General features: G+C 54.2%; 1 protein-coding gene and 1 long non-coding RNA gene across 6 annotated transcripts in view; one reads left to right on the forward strand and one right to left on the reverse strand.

Annotated features, from left to right (window-relative positions):
* Positions 1 to 20,959, forward strand: part of SDK2 (sidekick cell adhesion molecule 2) — a 305,833-nt gene that overhangs the window by 227,196 nt on the left and 57,678 nt on the right. For 2 of the 4 annotated variants that reach the window (XM_032966896.2, XM_032966897.2), the window contains exons 3-6: positions 11,061 to 11,167; positions 12,170 to 12,317; positions 13,711 to 13,844; positions 18,986 to 19,000. In XM_032966896.2, the coding sequence (XP_032822787.2) occupies positions 11,061 to 11,167; positions 12,170 to 12,317; positions 13,711 to 13,844; positions 18,986 to 19,000 (404 nt within the window). The remainder of the gene's footprint in view (positions 1 to 11,060; positions 11,168 to 12,169; positions 12,318 to 13,710; positions 13,845 to 18,985; positions 19,001 to 20,959) is intronic. The other 2 variants (XM_076072379.1, XM_032966898.2) reach the window with 1 other exon arrangement.
* LOC116949562 (uncharacterized) lies at positions 5,480 to 12,237 on the reverse strand. Of its 2 annotated transcripts, XR_004403917.2 has the most exons (4): positions 12,090 to 12,237; positions 9,552 to 9,680; positions 7,494 to 7,604; positions 5,480 to 7,185 (listed from the first exon to the last, which is right to left on the reverse strand). It is a non-coding gene; the product is annotated as an uncharacterized LOC116949562 (long non-coding RNA). The 2 variants fall into 2 exon arrangements; XR_012946245.1 differs by having other exon boundaries at positions 5,480 to 7,604; positions 12,090 to 12,234.

The following is a 20,959-nucleotide window of genomic DNA, read 5'->3' on the forward strand; positions in this document are numbered from 1 at the left end:
CTGTGTCTCCCGACGACCAGCGAACCAATCGCACGCCATCAAGGTCCAGAGGAGCGGACGGTTGTGTTTTATTTCTCAACAGGCAGCTAAAACGACGACGACGACAACAACAACACGAGACGATATTTGCATCAGAGCTCCTCTTATCCGCGACCCAATTAGCCGCAGACAAAATCCATTCGCCGACGTAGCTGTGTGCAGTTACGTAGTGTATGGTTTTGTGGTAAACTAGGACCCATGTCTAACAGAAGAGGGTCCTTGCCCAAAAAAACATCTAGAAGTTCATGAGCATTCCATCAAGTGAGCCAAACTGCTGACGAGACAATGAATGTTGAAACCGGTCCAGAGTTTTGCTCGTGTTGAACCAATGCAGCTAAAACATTGCACTTCCCACAATTTGTCGCTTTATGTTACTTTCTGTACAGAGCTGAGTTCTCCGATCACTCCACCGATTAGCGGCGAGGGCAACCTGCCATTGTTTTGACCGGTTTCCACGTATGACGGGGTAAGTCCCTAACACCACATGCTATTCAGCATGAAGCCTGATGCGTTACTCCACATTCTTGGGAGCATTTTAGGAACCGAATTGAGCAGCTCGCATTATCTCTAACCATACGGTGAAGTATGGTTGAACTTCCTCCGTTGCTGACACGGCATGAGGAGGCCTTCATCCAGCAGTGAATCGACGGGTGGCTGTGCATTGCGTTATTTATGCCCGAACTAAACTTTTTTATTTTATCAAGTAAAACCCACTGAGCTATATGACAATTTTTCTGAAGCGACCTGGCCACGAATGATAGCGCAAAAATGTTGCTTATCACGTGAAAATTTATAGCAGCTAAATACTCTTCGTGAATGTTCTTAAATGTGGAGGGGAAAAAACCGGAGGACCAGGAGAAATATCCACGCGACCACGGGGAGAACATCAAACTCAAAATATACAGCAGGTGTCAGGGTCAGGATCGAACCCACGACCTCCCGTATACCGGGCGAGGTAGTTAACACCTCGACGCCACTGCACCTCTAACGGTGCGGCTGGTATTGCCGAGCATCGCCTGCTGCATGGTTGACCGACTGCGCGTGCTGGAGTGGGGGGGGGGACATGCCACGGAGCTACGTGCGCCGTGGCTACATCTCACATTGTCTCGGCAAAAAGGTCACGGGCGCTAGCCTGGGGTGCGGCTCCTGCACCACGCTGCAGGCTTCACGACTTGTTGCCAAATCAAGGGGAAGATTTTTTGGGCCAGCGGTCCCACGGAGCCATTGTATGCCCCGGGAGATGAGCAAACAAGGCTGGCCAATCCGAGGATGTCTCCTGCACCGCGCGCAGAGAGCCGACGTAACCAGGATAGCCCACGCAAGCTGTTGGGGCAAGTGCCGTTAAGCCAGCAGCACCTGTGAAGGCCCGCATGGCAAACGAGGGGCTGGTGTGGCTCGCGCCACACCCTGGCCACCTCTCTCTCCCCGGTACCGATGTTTACACTGCACCAGGATTTGGTCTTCCTCGGGGAGCCCCAGAACCGGTTCAGATATTCACTGCCGGGTGTTAGCCTTGGCCGCAAGTCCAACTCGGGGTGCCGAGTTGCCCAGCCCTTCATATTAGGGAAGGGTCGACGGAAGTGGATGTCACAGAGCCATCTCTTAAGATCCTTTCAAGTGACCTCCGTTCTACACAGTGGAGGGCAGTGCTCTCATATTTTACTCACTGATATTAATGTTCATTGTACGACAGTCATAAATTCTGAGAGAATTCAGCGCAGAACCAAATTTTCAATCATTGGTGACCATCAACTCGCTACATTTGAAAACCCAGTTTAACCAGAGGCGCAGCGGCTGAAACCTGAATTCGAACCCAGGATCTCAGCGCCCCTGACCTCTGAGGCACCACCCGGCCACGGCCGTGCTTCTCGCTTGAGCTGCGAGAAGCACGGTCGGCCTTCGCCGACCGGCAGCGACAGCAACGACGGCAGCCGGCCTGGTCTGGGGTCCTCGCGGCACGGCGCTCGGGAGAGCCGCACACTCCGCCAGAGTCGGCGCGCCGACCTACGGCTCGGGGTGAAACGTGGAGATTTACGAGCTCTCACGTGAATCCGCTCGCGTGAATCCTGCATTTGAATTTTCGCGTGTGAAGCTCTCAAAATGCGGGCGATTCTCCCCTCTGGAGATTCCCGCGCTCGAGTTATTATAGGCGGATCAAGCGGGTTACGGTCGAGGGAGAAATAAAACAAGGTTTGGTACGGGTTCACGGCATGCACCCGCAGGGCACGCGTTCCCAACACCGCCGTCAGATATTGGAGCTCGCCCCTGCGCTCTTAAGCGGGTTACAGGTAGAGGCCCGGGCTAGGCCGTGGCAAATCTAACAACAGAAACACAGCAGAGCCTCGAACTTAAAATTGGACCCTCCCCCCCTCCATCGCCCGTGCGCCACTCCACTCCCGCAGGGCCGGGCGGTGCGTGCTGTTTGGCGGTGGGTTTATCACGAGAAGGCCCTTGGCCACGCTCGTGGTTTAGGAGCTCGGCGCGCACACCCCTGGGTACACAAGTCGGGATTATTGGTATGCCAGCACGCCCAAAATTGCTGCGCCCGGTGTACAACGGTGTCCGCATTTCACTCCCCATCACCATGCACCCCCTTCCCCCCCCCCTCTCGAGGGTGGGGGGGTTGACTTGCGGAGCCACCTTTCCATCTGTGCCGTGCCCCCCCCCCCGCGCCCCCCAGCACCTTCCCGCCCCCCGACCCCCTGGACTCGCCACCTTCTCCGCCCCCACCCCAGCGCAGTCGAGATTTGACCCACTTGATCTTTTCTCATCTGTTAAGAAGGTGCGCCCAATCAATACCGCCAGGGCGCTGTCAAGGGCGGCAGTTATTAAATTATTACATTATTTGTGCGTTTATTTACGGACTCCTATACCCCCCCTCCACCCCGAAACCCCCCACCTACTCCTCTGAGCGTTTGCCGCTACAAGGCGGCGCTCGCGTTGTGCGCACGTGCTCGTGCGTACTGATTTTTGCTTTATTGCATTATTAATAACAACTATTGCGGCACTCGAGCTGCCGCACGAAGATGAAACCGATTATTTAGTTTTTTAATTCTCTCGTTTGGATTGGATATTGATTGGAGCGTAAATATATTGCAGGCGGGTTGACAGCGACTTGGAGGAGGTGCTGGGGGGAGGACCTTTATTTTGAAAGGTCCCGCGAGCTTTTGAATTTGAAACAGAGTTTCCGCCGTCCACGCGCTAATTATTCACTTCTTAAAGGTCACGGGAAATTTTTACCCGTGCAAATTTCTGCACGTTGCAACATTACAGGAGCCGCGCTGGATTACGGTTATTAAGGCGGCCAATGTTTGGGTTTAATTCTCTTTGAAAGTGTGCGTTGGAGCTTTGAGGTTAAATCGGCGATTAGAAAGAATCCGCGTTAAATTGGTTACACGGAATTCGGCGTTAGATGTAACGCGAAATGCTAATGCCATCATATTTTGCGCAGTACCGGTAAATGAGACAATCCTGCTCGGCGCAATTATTTAACGATTATTTAAATCTTGTGAAAGCAGTGGGGGGGGGGGGGGGTGTAGCGCGCTGTCCACTGAGACGAGGGCCGGATATCCATCTGGCACGCGCAGAGGTGTGCGCGGGTGCGCGTAGGTGTGCGGGGCTGTGCGGGGGCGCGCACGCGTGCGTTTTTGTGTTTACGTGCAACGGCCGCGACGGCGGCGACAGCAACGGATTGTCCGCCCTGCGCCCGGCTAATCCGCTAATCCTCGTGCCCCCGGCAAGGATACCCGGCCGTCTCGCGTGGCAAGTCAGCGCCATTGATTATTCGAGCGCCGCTGCCAAGGTGCTTTTAGAACCGCAGCCAGAATTCACACCCTTCGCGTGTTCCTGTTCTGCTTTTGTTTTTTTCGTGCGTTATCTCCGCGTCCTTGTAGCACCTCTCAGAACGTTCTGTTTGCTCGAACGTGCGCCAGGGGTTAAAGTGTTGTGTGCGCGGGTTGTTTTTACCTGTGTGTGTGTGTGTGTGGTTATGTGTGTGCGTGCGTTTATGCATAATGTTGCCCGAACAGTCTGTAAGGTTACATCGGAGATATTTGTTTATGCAGAGGTCATCATCATTACTGGGGAAAGCCAGGTGCAATTGTGGTCATGCAACCCAAACTATGGACCAGAGAGTAAGCCCACTGCAGTCTGCGCTACTTCAACGGAGGAGGAACAGCAAAATTACGAGAACTCTCTCTGCTGAAGCCCTCTCGTCATAGCAGTAGCAGCAGCAGCAGCAGCAGGACCTCCACATTGGCATCGAGCTCCTGAACCATATTCCTGCTGCTGCTGCATATCATGCGCACGAACAGAATCATCACTGTCATCATCGTCGTCATTACTTCTGCGTAGGTTTTTGTGCCGCGAGTTGTTCGGCAGGTTCCCAATAGGCTCCCAGCGCATGGAGCGAAACGTCGGACATCGTGCCGAATAACGTGCAGTCCGACCCGAACACACAATGGAGAGTTTTTGACATCACTATTGTCTACATAATCGTTTTCGTCATCATATCCATCATCATATTCATCATCATCATCGTCACCATTGTCTACATTATTATTACTACTTTTGTCACCAACATCATCATTATATGCATGCCAAGTATTTTCTATGTATAATGATACCCTCTGAGACGAGGATATCGCATTGGGGGTTACTTATTTTTACATTGTATATGGCATGGGCTGGCGACATCGGTGGAGTTTGACGTCTATATTTGGGGGGGGGGGGTGGGGAGGGGTTCCCTTTGTCCCTCACATTAGGAATCGCCGGTGCATATAATTAATAAATTATTATTTTATCACTGGTGCTTATAATTCCTACATTTTTAATCATTCTTGTAAACTACTGAAAATAAATTATTGAAGGTGTCCAGTTTGGGGTGGGATGTTGCCCCACCCCCCCCCCCGCAAGCTCACTGCTGGAGCCACAGTTTGCACAGCTACGGTCAATCAATGACCATCGTCTCATTAAGGGCAAGGTGAGAGAGGGCCCTTCGAAACGAAAGCCCCCCCCCCCCTAACGCCAGCGAGACCTGCAAATTTAGGGGCGCAGAATGTAACGTCGCCGGTGCCGGAGCCTCGCGGTGATCCCTGTGACTACCCCGCGCAGGGGGCTGGATGTTGCCATTTGCCGTCGGCCGAGTCACCGGCCTGCCCCGTTCGGTGGCAGCGGGAGAGGCACGTTGGGCCCAGCGTCGTTTGCGATTCTTTAATGACGCGGTGATTACACGATACACACACACACATGCCCGTGCTCCATTAGTGCGCGTCCACCGCTTTGTGTAGCGTTTAGAGGGACCCCCGTCTGAATTGCAGAGCATTGTTGCATAAAAAGATTTTTTTTTACCATTCTGCTAAAAATCTATTAATTGGCGGCCGTTTATGGAGCAATGCCACTTGTATTAGCGGGCTGATTGCCCTTCTGTTTTCTATTGAATTGCATGAAAAAATTGTTGAAAGACAAGCCAGACGTGTAAAAACGTTGCGACAATTAGCGGAGCGCGCAATTGTGTATGCGGAGCACACGAGCGCAGCCCTCTCCGTGGTTCGTTTGCACGTGTGTGCGTGTACACGTGCCCACGTGTATGTGTGTGCGTGTACACGTGCCCACGTGTATGTGTGTGTGCGTGTACACGTGCGTGCGTGTACACGTGCGCACGTGCGTGCGTGTACACGTGCGCGCGTGTATGTGTGTGTGCGTGTACACGTGCGCGCGTGCGTGCGCATGTACACGTGCTCACGTGTGTGTGTGCACGCGTGCGCACGTGTGTGTGTGTGTGTGCACGCGTGCGAGTGTTTTCCCGTGCGAGCGATCGTCTTCACGTCGGCTCGCACCGGAGGGATTATAGCGCTGTCACTTACAGCTGTCACCTGACTCCGCTCCCTGCCCCGTTCCCGCGGCGACAGTCAACCTCCGACCCCTGGCACCTGCCCACTGCCCGTCACCGCGGGGCCAGCAGATGGAGGCGACACGCGAGCGGCGCTCGTTACCGCTAAAACTTGGCCGCGACTCGTCACCGAGTTCGCTAAAAATAACCGTGCTCTCGCTAAAAGTCACCAAACGCAAAGACGAGCTGTCATTGATGGAGACGGGCGTACGTCTGCTGCATCTGTCATCCGTTAAACCAAAACAACAACAAACTTTTTTGCGGGAATGAAAAAAAATTTAGGCTTTTTTTGTGCTTGTTTGTTTACTTCAGTTTTTATTTTTTCTCGAAACTTTTTGCTGGGATGAAAAAACATTCTTATGAAAGTTGACGGCCGGTGCGTTTTTTTGTTTTTTTACGGCTTGGTAGTCGGCAGGCGGGCAGTGGGAGGGGGGGGGTCCGCGTGGACAGTTGCCGGGGATAAACACATTGGGCAGCTCTACGCAGCGGCCAGATGGTTGTTACCGGCTATGGCCCCCAAACCCACGTTCGGCGATTGAACGTAACTGACTGGCGGCTGCACCGAGCCGCTAACGGGGTGCGCATCAGCAGGAGAGGTGGAACACAAAAGGTGCGTCCCGAACCCTGCGAGCTGGAATGGAGCGAGCGAGCGATGGAGGGAGCAAGCGAGGAGGCAACGGTGTGCCCAGAAGTTTATCGTACAGTAACTGAGCACGGCAAGTGCGACTTTATTTTGCGGAGGCAACTGCCAGGGGGTCAGGCTGGGAAGAGGCACCACGCTCCCTCGTGCATTTTCTATCGCTCGGACCCATAAAGTGCGGAGTGCACGGGTAAGCGGGCGGACGAACGAACGTGCGGGCATGCCGTGCTCAAGCCAGACATGGTCTCTCGTGAAGAAGAGATTTTGATCTCGGTGGGCTTTTTCCTTGCTCATGGAAGGTCATCTATCTGTCTTTCCGTCTGTCTGTCTCTGCGTCTGTCTAACTTTGCCTCTGTGTGTCTCCTGGAAGAGACGCTTTAGCTACGGTCAATTTCTGCTGGGCAGAGGGCACCCGTTCTGAAGACGGCGTTGGTCTCACTTCAAGTTTGACCTTTCGTCGGCTTTGCTGGGGCGAGCGCTTTCGTGGGCGCCGTGTGGTGTTTCTGACTGAATGCTGCGAGTACCTTGAGTCTGGGTTCGGCGTCCAAGTTAAATGGGAATGGTTCCTGTAGATGCCACCGGAACAAACGGACTCGCTGGGAGGCAGGCAGGCACGCTGGTGGGTGGTTATACAGAGAGAAGGGCGGACAGGCAGAAACAGAGAGTCGGATAAGCAGGTAGGCAGGTGCGTAGATATACACGCACACAGCCAGATGTACAGACAGGCAGACACGCAGGTAGGCGGTTAACTTTACAGATAGATAGGCAGGCTGAAAGACATGCAGACAGGCAGATATTCAAGTAGGTAGGCAGGTAGATAAGAAAATAAAAATCAGGCTGACAGGCAGGGATGCAGGCAGGTAAGGGGTTAATGGACAGACAGGCACACGGGCGAAGAGCCAGCCAGAGTTGAAGGTCACGTACGGGGGCATGGCGCACAGAGATGACCACGAGGGGAAGACGGCGTGAGCTTCAGCAGGAGTCCCTGGCCCGCGGGTGTCGCGCACCGCAGCTGTCGCGGCCCCTCTCCACCAGCTGACCAGGCCGGTGACACCAGAGGGGTGAGGGGACGTGGGGGTAAAAAAAAACTGCAGCGATGCGCCACTTCCAGCCGCAGACGTAAAACACACGTGGGACGCACGCCCACTCGGCTCGGCCAGCTCTCCCCAGGGCTGCCATCCCTGTGGAGGGTCCCTCTAAAGGGCTATTGGGCTTTTTTTTCCATAGATATTGCTTTGGTTTCTCCCGATACGATGTTAAAGTTCACGATAAGGGGATGGACGATCTGCGATTTCCGTTTCTCTTCAGCCCTCGCAATTGGATTTTACATTTTCATCGTCTTTGCTTTATTGCTACGCTGTACCTCCGCTACGGGTGAAGTTCTCCGGCTGCAGTTTGCTCGACACGCAAGCCTGCGCCATGAATATTGCACTCATCGTGACCTCACAAGCTATGACACCCACGGCTCACGCGCCATCAGAGAATGATGGCGTCATGTAACCACCACATCCGTCAATTAATCCAGCAAACTCTGTCCCAAAGCGCTAATTTAATTACGCTTCTTAAGTTGAATTATTGTTACTTAAAAAGAAGGGGGGAAAAAATCTCTAATTGTCGGTGAAATTAAGTATTTTAAAAATGTGAATGAGCGACACCGATCACGAGTTGACACGTTTGCTGTATATGCGTGTGTTGGGTGACAGCCTGGACACCCTTGCAAACATTACATCCCAACAGATTCCCCAAGTTCTCCTCTCTTCTTGTGCATGCTCGCAGCAAGCAGCACCGACGTGATTCAGGAGCTCGATGCCAATGTCGAGTGCTGCTGCTCGTCACGACGAGAGGGCTTCAGCAGAGAGAGAGAGAGAGAGTTTGTGTCACTACTCCTTCTCGGTTGGAGGAACGCAGAGCACAGTGTGTTTACTGTGCTGGGTTGCATGGCCACAGTCGCACTACTAACGTATTCTTTGTGTCGTTATATATCTCTATGGGTCTCTGTGTGTCTCTGTTTGTCTCTATGGGATTACTATACAGTCCGTAGTTTTGGTTGCATGGCTACAATCGCACTCCTGCGGCTGTGTCGTTAATTTTCCATTTATGAAGGTGTATCGATCTACTGCTGGATGAAGGCCTTTCCTCTCCGCCCTCCCCAAACCGTCTCCATCTCACAACGATCCACCTTGGTCACGCGCGCGAGCTGATATGTTTTATCGTTCAGTCTACGTGATGGACGTGACCATCAAAAGGTGTTTCATTCATCGGCCGCTACTCCCTTATTGTCCTAGTTCGTCAGCCATCGTCTCTTCGTGTGACCTGCCCACTCGCTTTCACAAAGGAGTTGAATGGTGGCAATCACCTGCGTGCCCTCTAATCCAAGTTTTGCACAAGAATAAATGTACCGTACCGATTCTCTCCAGTCACTCGCTCGCCAGCGGTCAGGCACCTCCCTGTCATTCTTCTGCTGCTACCGTGATTACTGTTCCCATGAACTTCACTCATGAATTCCTCCACCCGTGTTGTGGACTCGGTCTACCAGACACTGTTTCGTCTCATCCATCACACACTGCAGGTCACAACAACACACCCACTCACACACCCACCCACTCACCCACCTACTCACCCACTCACCCATCTATTCACCGCGGCTCCAAGGGCGAATCCCCTCCTCCCATCATCGCGCCTTTTCCCAGTGTATTCACAACTTTGCTCAATCTAAGTGATGTATTAACTCACAACCCTGACAACATCAAGAGTGCCGTTTGTTGATAGTTTCCTGGCGATTTGGGGGTTTGGGCCTGTGCTCAACAAATCTTAACAACATAATAAGTATTATTATTACCATCGTAATAATTCATCACGAGGGCACCAGGAGAAAAATGCCACGTTGTCTCCGCTGCGGATAGAGTAAAAGTGTGATTGCAATCACGCCCAGCGCCTTGGTTTTTATGCAACGATAATTAGGACGAAGATTGAAAAACGTACAACAACAACGAGGGACCATCACCCGGCGCTCATCTCTTCCCGATTCCGCAGGTCCCCGCCAGCGCGTGGGAGTTGTGGCGTGGGTCGTGTGCAGCATCTGCGTGACCCGTGACCCCTGTCCGTAGATCACTGGGCAGAGAGAGCGGGAGGGGAGGTGGTTAGGTGGGGGGTGACAGGTTTGGGGAGGAGTAGGGGGGCAGGGTTGGGGAGGGGGGGGGCATGACATGTGCAGGTCCTTTAAACCTTTAAATTAGATTTGTCAAAAATGAAATAAAGCGGATGTTAAAATGCTGAACCACTGGCGCCATCACTACGCTGCCTGTAAGAGTTCAGTGTCAGAACCGATAAGGAGCGGCGTGCATGTGTGTGTACGCGTGTGCGAGTGTGTGTACGCGTGCGCGAGTGTGTGTACGCGTGCGCGAGTGTGTGTACGCATGCGCAAGTGTGTGTACGCGTGCGCGAGTCTGTGTACGCGTACGCAAGTGTGTGTACGCGTGCGCGAGTGTGTATACGCGTGCGTACGTATGGATGTTGAACTTCTTTGGCACCGTACGTAGCCAACCGTGCTAATCACATGTGTGGGTGTGTCTGTGTGTGGGGAGCGGTAGTGTGGCGGTTAGCGCGCTGCGCTTTAAATCCGGCAACGCCAGTGACAATTATCTGAATCGGTCCTGGACCCCTCCCCTAGGTCTACTCAGCCTCAAATGAGTATCTGGCGTGGTGTATAAACATTGCCACTGGGAGACAATGGTGGCCGGGCATGGTGCTGGTCGCCCCCACCCCCTTGCCGGCCTTCATCAGTGGTCGCTAACAGCACTTGCCTCAACAGCCTGTTAAAGGCTACATGGGTGATATTTGCCTTTGTGTGTAATCAGGCCAAAACCTTCTCGCCTATGAACATCTGCGCCGCTATCTGGGGTTTGTTTTTTTCCCTACTGTAATTTTTTTTCCAGTGTTCTATTAAATTGCTAAATGTACCCTATAATGCGTGAGCAAATTAGTTGATTAATGGTGCTGGCGCGATGATAAGTGGCGTGTGTTTCATTTCATTTTTTTTTGTTTTAAACCCGTCATTAAACAACAACAACAACAACAAAAAGCTGCCAAGCTCCGGACAGGAATTTTACATGCCAGAGTTATATTCTTTAATTTCAGTGTCCAGAGGACTGTCAGATATCAAAGCAAGCTGTTAAGAGCTGTCCCGGCTGTAGCTGGGAGGCGCAGGAGGTTCGACGATAATTGGTTCTGCTGTCTGCTTTCATTTTAAGGGCGGGGAAGCAACCCACGCGCCCTTGCTTTGCTCATTTTCCAGCAGTCTCTTCCCATTTACTTTTGTTTGCTGAGTGTCCGCTTGGAGCCGGCGAGCCCTTGGCTTATTTTGTAACCTCGCTGTCCATCTCGCGCGCCCGCTAATTGTTACACACGTGCACGTACCAAACCCAACCCCTCCGCTGCCCCCCACCCACACCCCACCCCTCCGCTGCCCCCCGCCCTCCCCCCCCTCCCCAGGTACGTGATTGCGTCTCTGGACCGCTCGCACGCCGGGTTCTACCAGTGCGTCGTCCGGAACCGCGTCGGCGCCCTGCTGCAACGGAAGACGGAGATCCGCGTGGCTTGTGAGCGCCACGCTCGGGTTGCACGCTCACGCGTGCAACGCACTCACGCTTCAAACGCTCACACGCACGACATTAAAGACAAAGTTCCCCCGTGTAGCCTTCACCAGGCTGTTGAGGCGAGTGCGGTTTAGCGAGCACCTGTGAAGGCCAGGACGGCCCCGTGCCCCGGTCGCCTTTGTCTCCCCAGCGTTGATGATCGCTCACCGCGTAATCATCTGAGTTTTCTCGTAAGCGATCCTAGGGGAGGCCCAGGACTGGTTTAGATATATCACTCGCCACCATTGCTTAGCTGTGGCTGGGAAAGTCAGTTTACCGGGTTCTTAGTGCAGCGTGTTAACCACTATGCCACCACTCCACGCACGTAACCTGGTCAATGACCTGGAAAAAAATTCCTGTACCCGGCACACCGCATCCAGTTATATCTCTCGCTATGGCTATAGCTACCGCTCACGTGTGCATTCTACCAGCAACGCGGAGATGTTTCGGCGAGATATGAAACCCTGGCTTAACGTTGCATATAACCACACGCTGCCCTGCAATTAAGGCAGCGCGATTTGCACTGCGCGGGGGGCGGGAGGGGCGCTATGAATATTAAAACGATGATGACGACGGGGGGGATCGGGGGGGGTATTGAAAAATGCAAGTGTCACGCCGCACAGTTGGAAATGTCGTGTTACGCGTGGGATCCTGCGTGGGAGAGCATGAACAACAAAATGAGAATTACGATTTCTCGTAAGCGATCCCTCGGTGCGCCATGCCACGCCCCCCCCCCCCCCCAGCCTCTTCGGGAGAGCGCTGGCCGCAAGCAGCAAGGCCTACAAGCGGCAGCTGCCCACTCGGCATGGTTCAATTCACCAGCGTTGTGCGGTGTCCCTCTCCCGCTGTCCTCGTTCTGGCTGCCTCCTCCGACGTGCTCTCTCACCTTTTCACTCTCTCCCGCGCTCTCATCTCCCTCGCTCTCTCCCGCTGTCTCCCGTGTCCCCCCTCCCTCGTGCGTGGCAGACATGGGGAACTTTGTCGAGGGCGAGCAGAAGCTGTCGTTGCCGCAGGGGCAGGCGGCGGCGCTCGTGCCCCCGGCCATCACCGGGTACCCCTCCCCTCAGGTCACGTGGTTCAGGGAGGGACGCAAGATATCGCCCTCCTCGCGCATGTACGTACGCGCGCGCGCACGCACGCACGCACGCACGCCACACGCACGCACACACGTGATGTCTCCGAGCACCTATTAAGGCCGGCACGGCACAACGACACGGCGGCGTGGGCGGCGCCGTATCCGGTCCTCTTTGTCTCCCCAAGCGCCGACGTTTACGCACCGCACCGGGTGCTTATTTAAGGCCGAGGCGATCTGGGATCGACGCGTCGACGCTCCGCCTGGGGTGGGCACCGGGGTGCGCTCCCCACAGCGTGCGCGGACGAGCGACGTTTGAACGCCGCGACGGCGCGGGCAAAAGTGCCCCGCGCGCCGTATATTAAGTTGGCGGAAAATACATGCTGACTTTGTTATATTGTCACGCGGAGAGAGGGCAGCGTTTTATTTAAAGCGCTGCAGAGTTTCCTTGAACTTTCTGCTGATTGCATTTGAAAAGAGCGTATGATTTGTCATTGTCAGTGATAATGGGAAAAGCCGAAGATAAGGTAATCTCTCAGCGCAAGGGCGGTGGTTTTGTGTATCTCATCGGATGCTTTATTCCAATTTAATGCCGGCTAATCAAGCCGAAGAAAGGCGCGTGCCTGATGAACACTCTTACAATATGATTAAACCTCCATGTGCCTCGAATCAAAATCCATCTCGGGCGACGAATAAATAATTTAATAAATAAGCACCGAAAAACGAAAACACTGTCGTCTATTCATCAGGAAGGCCCAACGCTGCGCAGATTATTTTCAAGTAGGCCGCCGAAACAATTTGTGCCTCGTGGATAATAATAATAATAATTGCCACCAGCTCTCCACTCTCCACCAGTGTGAGGGGAGAAATGATCATCACGATCGTTCTGCACAACGGGAAAAGTTGCGGAGGTTTATCATGGCCTTGTTGTTGCTGCGGCTGTTGTTGCTCCTTTTGTCGTTGCTTAATAGCAGCAATGCGTCCCAGCGGCAGCGCAGTTGCCGCTCCTCGTAAGAAGTTTGCGGTTCGAGCCCAGCGGCCGTCCTAGTTAACGCGGCGGGCGGTGCATTAATGGTTGAATTACTACGTACCGTCTACTCCACGGTGGTCGTTTAAGATCCCGTGGTGCCGTTCGAGAAAGAGTAGGCCACGGGTGCCATTGTGACAGTCCGAATCTGATCAATTACTCCCGAATTCCTCAATTGGGAAAACCACATCGCGACATCGTCCGCTCGCGGCAGACTAATGTTCACTTGCCGACCATTGCTGCGTACGCCTTGTGTCACGTGGATAGAGCTGCTGCTGGGGGTCCCCTTTGGCAAGATTGCCGCAGGGCAACTCGGGATGTACAACATGGGAGGAGCTGTATCATTATTGAGCGACGATGACGGATTCACTCTGACCACGACCCCTGAGCATCGCGTCTCTCCGGCAGTGCGGTCACGACGGAGAACTGGCTGGTGGTTCTGGCGAGTGCTTCGTCGGACGGGGGGCGCTACTTCGTGCAGGCCGTCAATGAGAAGAATGGCGAGAACAAGACCAGCGGAGCCGTCACGCTCGCCGTCGAGAGTGAGCGAACACGTCACTCACGCCATTAACCGTGCGTTCGTTTGCGAGGGCGGTGACCGTCTGTGGGAACTCCACAGCGCGTGTTTTCGCTGCACAGCTCCTCCCGTGCATGTTCAGGCCGTGCCGCGTGTTGTTCCACGTGCCGGGAGCTTCTTCAGGAACTATTCCTGGAACTCTTCCCGGAACTGTATCTTGAACTGTATCTTGAATTGTTCCTGGAACTGTGTCTGGAACTGCTCCTGGAACCGTTTTTGGAACTGTTCCTGGAACTGTTCCTGGAACTGTTCCTGGAACTGTTCCTGGAATGGTTCCTGGAACTATGTCTGGAATGGTTCCTGGAACCGTGTCTGGAACTGTTCCTGGAACTATATCTGGAACTGCTACTGGAACTGTTCCTGGAACTGTGTCTTGAACGGTTCCTGGAACTGTTCCTGGAATGGTGTCTGGAACTGTTTCTGGAACTGCTCCTGGAACCGTGTCTCAGACTGTTTCTGGAATTGTTCTTGGACCTGTTTCTGGAACCGTGTCTGGAACTGTGCTGGAACTGCTCCTGGAACCGTGTCTGGAACTGTTCCTGGAACTGTGTCTGGAACTCTTCCTGGAACCGTGTCTGAAACTGTGTCTGCCACTGTTCCTGGAACTGCTCCTGGAACTGTGTCTAGAATTTGTTCCTGGAACTGTTCTTTGAAATGTTCCAGGAACCGTGTCTGGAACTTTTCCTGGAAGTATTACTGGAACCGTGTCTGGAAATGTGTCTGGAACTGTTCCTGGAACTGTTCCTGGAACCATGTCTGGAAATGTGTCTGGAACTGTTCCTGGAACTGTTCCTGGAACCATGTCTGGAAATGTGTCTGGAACTGTTCCTGGAACTGTTCCGAAACGTGTGCCGTTCAGCACAAAGTTTATCACCATGTTCACTGAGAGAGTTTCTTCCGGAAGAACCTCTGTCAGTCTGAAGTCACGCCGAATAACGCATGGTGCGACGCGGGAAGCCGTTGGGGTGCTGTGTGAGAAATCGTGGAAATGATCGGCCCGTTTTAAGCGATGGCAGCAAAGGCTGTTGATATTAATGGCAGAAACGTGCCAAATTTTCCAGAATATGTCCTGCCGTTTTGGCGATTTTCTACGTGTCGACAGTAGCCGCCGCCGCCTTTTCTGCCCGAGCGTGAAGTTGGCTCCCTCCTGTTGCAGCCCCGAACACCGCGCCGAGGCAAACTCCGTGGAGTGAGCAGGAATAGATTGACAGGGTGATTCTTTTATCGATACCCCATTGATTTCTAATGACGCTGTTAACCTTCGTCGCAACGAACGGCTGATTGAATATTGTGAAAGCGATGGCTCCGTGTCTTGCACAGGAACGGAGACGGGGCAGGTGTTAACGTGTCCCGGGACAAGCGTGACAAGATGCAACAAGTGTATTGGGATTGGTGGGAGACACGTAGAGGCTTTGAATTAACGTGTTATTTTTTTGTTATATAATGTATCCCTTTTACATTAGTGGGGTGTCAATAAACAGATCACTCTGTATTATCAACGTTCACCTGGGCGCACGTACGCGCGTCGACCGGAGTTTTGCAGAGAGCTGGTGCGGTGCGTGCGCACGTTTGTGATTGAATCCGTGTCACGTGAGCGGAAATTAGAAATGCGCTGTGCATTGATTCCCGTTGAGAGCCAAGTGGTGAGTCAGTGTCTCGCTGTCGTGAGCTCTGTGCCTCCCTAGCCCAATTTAAACCCACAGCTAGAGCCATCCTGGCATCAAACACATGCCCTGAATGTGAGCCACGGGGAGCTTTAATTTGGCGAAATGTTGAACTACTTATTTACGAAAAAAAGTGCATGTAGATTACATTCGCTTTCCGACCCCCCCCCCCAACCTCTCTGTATTTGTAAAACATCCTTTACACATGCTCTCCTTGAACGCGCAGCACGAGTAGATTGGAGGATCCTTATTCCGGGCAGGTCCATTGTGCGACGCTTCTCGTTCGCGGAATCGCACGTCCGACGAAATGCAAATGTATTGTGGTTTGAGAAACGGCCAAGCGGGAGGCTGGGAGCGGAGGGCTTGGGCGGCGGGTGACGCTGCTGTTCCGACGGTGGAATTCGGGCCAGGGCCCTGGCGGGAGCGCACCTGCTCTTTGTGAAAGGGCACCGTGGGCGTCCGCGGACTCACCGGAGTGGACGCGGCTTAGGCTGAACGGCCCGCGTAAAGGGCAGGCCCTCCCGCGGCATGGCGGCCCCCGGGCGCCGCTTAGCTCCATTGCCCGGGATCCAGTGGGCGGGCAGCGCCGCCGGTAACGCACCACGGTGGCTAAGAGATGTTAACTACCTCGCCTGGTATGCAGGAGGTCGCGGGTTCGATCCCGACCCTGACGCCTGCTGCTGTATATTTGGAGTTTGCGTGTCTCTCCCCGTGGTCGCGTGGATTTTTCCCCAAGTCCTCCGGTTTTTCCCTCCACGTTTAGAATCAACATCACCACGCGTTGAGACTATTTGGCTGCTGCTATATATTTCCACTCGTTTATAAGCCACTTTCGTTGAGTTATCATTCGTGGCTAGGTCGCTTATGAAAAATAGCTGTACGTTGCTCAGTGGGCCTTGCCTGGTCAAATAAAAAATTGTTGTTAGTTAAGTGCTAAGCGGGTCACGACCCGGCCAGGTGAACGTTGGAGGGCTGCGTGAACCTCGGGCTTTGATTGAGCGCCCCTCAGTAACGGGGTCACCGTGGTTTGTGATATCGGTGCTTTTGACTTTCAAATGGCAGGTGTGAATTTTGTTTAGTTTCTGGTTTACAGCGGATTCTTGTGCGTGCTTTCATTATCTGTCTCGTTCAAAGTCAGGGCTCTGAACTTGCAATTTACGAGTTTGCTGAAGAGTGAAATGAAATGAAAAGAGCTGCAATTTTTTCACGGCGCGCATCTAAACTTTTAATCGAACCTTCACTTTCAGGCACAAATCTTGTTTGGCGTTAATTTAAGTTCGTACGCATCAGCATTTTTTTATCAGTTTAAATGGATTAAAACACACGGCGGCAATTCATTTATTATTAACGTGAGACACTTGCCTCTTTTGACACCGACACTGCTAAGTGTCTCGTTCCGCGTGTCTTCCGTGCACCCCCCCCCCACAACCGGCACGATCGCGTTGGCCGGCTCCCCCACTTGTTGTTGGGTTGTACCGCGTGTTGTTCGCCACAATGTCCGACGTTTCGAGCCTCGTGCTGGGGATCTTCATCAGTGCGGGTACTGAAGACTCGGCTCTCAGTGCGAGTACATGCATGCAATGACGAGCAGGTATTCGCCATCTCCACTGGCACCGCGGATTAATCAACCGGTCAAAGCTGACACGAGTTCTCGGACATTTCCGGTGTTTCACGCCCCACGTGCCCGGGAGCATCTTCAGTTCACTTCCTGAAGCAGCTCCCCAGCACGTGAAGTGAAGCGTCGGACATCGTGCGACAAACACGCGGCATGACCCGAACAACACGTCGGCGGCGTGGAGTGGGGGTGGGGAGCTCTGCGCCCCCCCCCCCCCCCCGATGCGAGTTGGGGCGTGCCTCCTGGTCGAACGCCCTTCCTTGGGCACCACCATAAATCACCACCGTGGCAGGAGCATGCGATGCAGCCACGAGCGAGGGGCGCGCAGGGCCTGCGTGGTAATGGGAGGGGAATTCGCGTTTGTGGGCGCGCGGCTGTCGCGCCACTCGACGCGCGGGCGAGCGGGCGGCACCGTGTCCCACCAAAGCGATTGCTCCGTGCCGGTTTTATTGAGCCAGGCTCAGAGAGAGAAAGAGAGAGCGTGACCTCCGCCCCTTCCCCCCCCCCCCCCCAACTCGTGTGGCCTCCTGGGAGTCTGGACGCGGCGGTGGCGGCAGACGAGCGAGTGGCTTGGCTATGTTGCCATTTCTGCTCGAAGCTCAAGGCCGTTCGGCTGTGAGCAATGCCAGGTGGTACCATTCAAAAGGTGAACCTCTCCACAAAATATCATCACGATTTACAGCTCTTTGTCAACCCCACAACTGGATGAAGGTGTCGTGGTGGGAGCTCACAACCGGTCCAGATGTGGACCACCACTGGACAACAATAATAATAGCCGGCACCAACAATCGCCCAAGCTCTGTGGTCCTCTATATATTACATGTGGGAGGAAACTGGAGCACCCAGAGATAAAGCACGCATGTGAGGGGGAAACCCTCTATCCCATACAAACGAAATAGGTCACCATTTTGACTATAACCAATGCATTTCCCGGGAATCAAACTCGAGTCTCCCATTTAATGGCACAATGTGTGAAATACACATCGGTCCACCGCCCTGTATAGCGTTCTTGAAATTAACAACTTTTGTTCGATGTTTTACCCTCAGTAACGGTCAGATTGTAGCGCAGAATAGCCGAGCGCCGGCACCCGAACGCATCGCCGTGCGGTGCATTAATGGAGCAGTCTGATTGGCCCATTGGCTTGGCGAGGCTGACAAGAGACAACCACATCAGGACCACCGCGGCGTCGGTGAGAGCTTAAATCTCAGCAAATAAATTGGAGCCCCAGAACAAAATGGGGGCGACGACTGGAGACGCTAACGTGCGGCGACATCGCCTGACAGGGCCTTAGTACCAGCGCCCCCGCTCCCCCGGACGCGTAAATTCGGATGCCGATCGGCAGGTGGATGGGAGGCAGCCGCAGGTAAAGGGACGAAAAACAAAAAAGCTGGACGAGAACGCTGCCTTCGCGTCGGCTGCTCTCGGTGAGAGTTTTAAGACGTGTCTTCGTCCGGGCCTTGAACGTTGTTGTCGGTCGAGACGTGTCGTGAGAGAGATTCGGACGCGTCGGTGTTTAAACGCGGCACGCCGCCCCCCCCCCCCCGCCACCGCCGCCAATGTGACTTTTGTGTTCTGCGGGATGCGGAGTTGATGAGCAGATGAGTTTATAAGGAGTAGATGAGTGGATGCCACGGGCCGCGTTAAACTCTGCAATATTTTCACGGGCGTTGCTTCTAACGGCCCCTTCTCCCCCACCCCCCGCCCGCCTCTCCCTCTCCCCCCCCCTTCCCCGTCGTCCCTTTGTTGCCGCACCACCGCGTTTCGTTTTGTCTATTCTTCGTTCTCTCTCTTTTTCTGTTTTTCATGCCACCATCGCCTGCCGGCAGAGCGCTCGCACAGCGGTAAGGCCCGGCGACCCCCCCCCCAGCCCCCCCCCCACCCCCACCCGCCGCTTGCACCGCTCGCTTCCCGTGTCCCCCTCTTGAGTTTCTTGATGGATTTCGGCTGCCACCCTCTCTCTGGCAACCGTAGTCGTGCATGGATGATGTGTCGCTTCCCAACGTACGCCGGTCCTCGGAACTACGTTGACGGGTAGCAGCTGTCAGGCCAAAACCGAGTTTGCACATCGGCAAATATTCCTTTCAGCGCTGGTTTGCGGCTCAGAGTTTGTTTTTTCGCATTGACCCTTTGATTTGGTCCGGTTCCTCTAGAGTTAGTCCCGAATAGGAACACAACTATATTGGAAAATGTCGTTCCTATCGGACCGTATTTGTCAGAGATATCGCGACCCAACACGACAGCGGCATAGGGAGACAGGCGGACAGGGATTTGTTGGGAAACGTTAAAACATTGCTCGTCTTACAGTTCCAGTGCGGTAGTTAAGATGTTTGCAATTGCCAGTGCTTTCAAAACTGCAGGAAGCAGTGTATATATTTTGCAAAAAGGTCTATTTACGACCCACGCGCTGCCACGATGATTCTTTGCCCATTTGGCTCAATGTTTTCAATTTACCAAAATATACCGTAGAGGCTCGTTGTCATTTTAGACACGGACAAAGATCCCACGTATAGCTACCCACAAACCATTGGGGCAATTGCTGTTAGCGAGCACCTAGTCGGACCCGGACGGTGCGCTTGTCGGTGGTGTGGCCAGCACCACAATGGTTGTTTATACACCGCACCAGGTACTCGCTTAAGGCTGAGTGGACTTAGGGGAAGCCCTGAACCGATTCAGATATTCACCACTGACGTGAGCCAAAGCCAGAGACATAGCTCTCCCGTAGAGCCTTAACAGACTTTTCGGGCAAATGCTGTTAGCGAGCACCCATGAAGGCCAGAACGGCACACGAGGGGGTGGGTGGCCAGCACCACGCCTTTGCCTCCCTAATGGCGATATTTATACACCGCACCGGGACTCATTTGAGGCTGAGTTGCCCGTGAGTGGGAATCGATGTGAGCCATACACACACACGCACGTGCACATTGCCACGTTGCTCCGTCATCATGAAGCGTACACCGCCGGTGGAAATTCCGGTGCTTCATTTCAGCCGCCTCTGTCCGCACCCGGCACACCACATCTAGTACACCTCGAGCTATGGCCGTGGCATATGCCACCGACTCCCAGGTCCGCCAGCGACCCCACTGGAAGAAAAAAATTATATCATCTGTGAAGGCCCGGGGGGCGTCGTGATTACCACGCCAAGTTCACTGCTCGCCCAAAGCACAGCCACCGATGGCGAGGGGACCTCACACGGCACCGCCGCCGCTTGTAAATAGCCTTCCCGTGCGTCCGTGCAGAAATAATGTCGCGCGTGCGAGCGCGTGACCTTTCCCTAACTACAAGTCTCGCCGGGCGCGCAGCACACGGCGCCCGGCGGCGGTCGCGGGAGGGGTGCCCCCCCCCCCCCCCCCCCCCCGTCAAAAACCACGCCGTGCGTCGCACGCCACTCGACGTTTTCCCAACCGTCAGCCAGCGCCGGTTCAGGTCCGGTCGGCGCACATTTGAGCTCTCCCCTCCATCGTCGTTGCCGTCTGTCCGCTGTCTGTCTGCATCCCGCGATGCTTGGGGTCTCTCGGGGAGGGTCCCGCGGCTTCTCGCCGGGGGGAACAGATAGCGTGGGGCGGGGGGGGTCTTTGAGGGGCACCGCTGGCTTTTACGCAGCCTCTCCCCCCCCCCCCCCCATAATACCCTTGCTTCTGGCCCAGCGCGCTCCGCCGCCAGTGCGAGGTGTTGGTGCGGGTCTCCGCGTGCGCCCACTTTGGAGCTCGCGTCAAGGATGACTGAGAACAAGTATACCCCCCGTCTAGCCGGCAACGGACTGTTGTGGCGAGTGCTGTTAGCGAGCGCGCGAGGGGCGGGTG

The sequence above is a fragment of the Petromyzon marinus genome, chromosome 37 (genome assembly GCF_048934315.1).
Source record: "Petromyzon marinus isolate PM22_M1 ecotype Great Lakes invasive population chromosome 37, UKy_Petmar_22M1.pri1.0, whole genome shotgun sequence".
Lineage (NCBI taxonomy): Eukaryota > Metazoa > Chordata > Hyperoartia > Petromyzontiformes > Petromyzontidae > Petromyzon > Petromyzon marinus.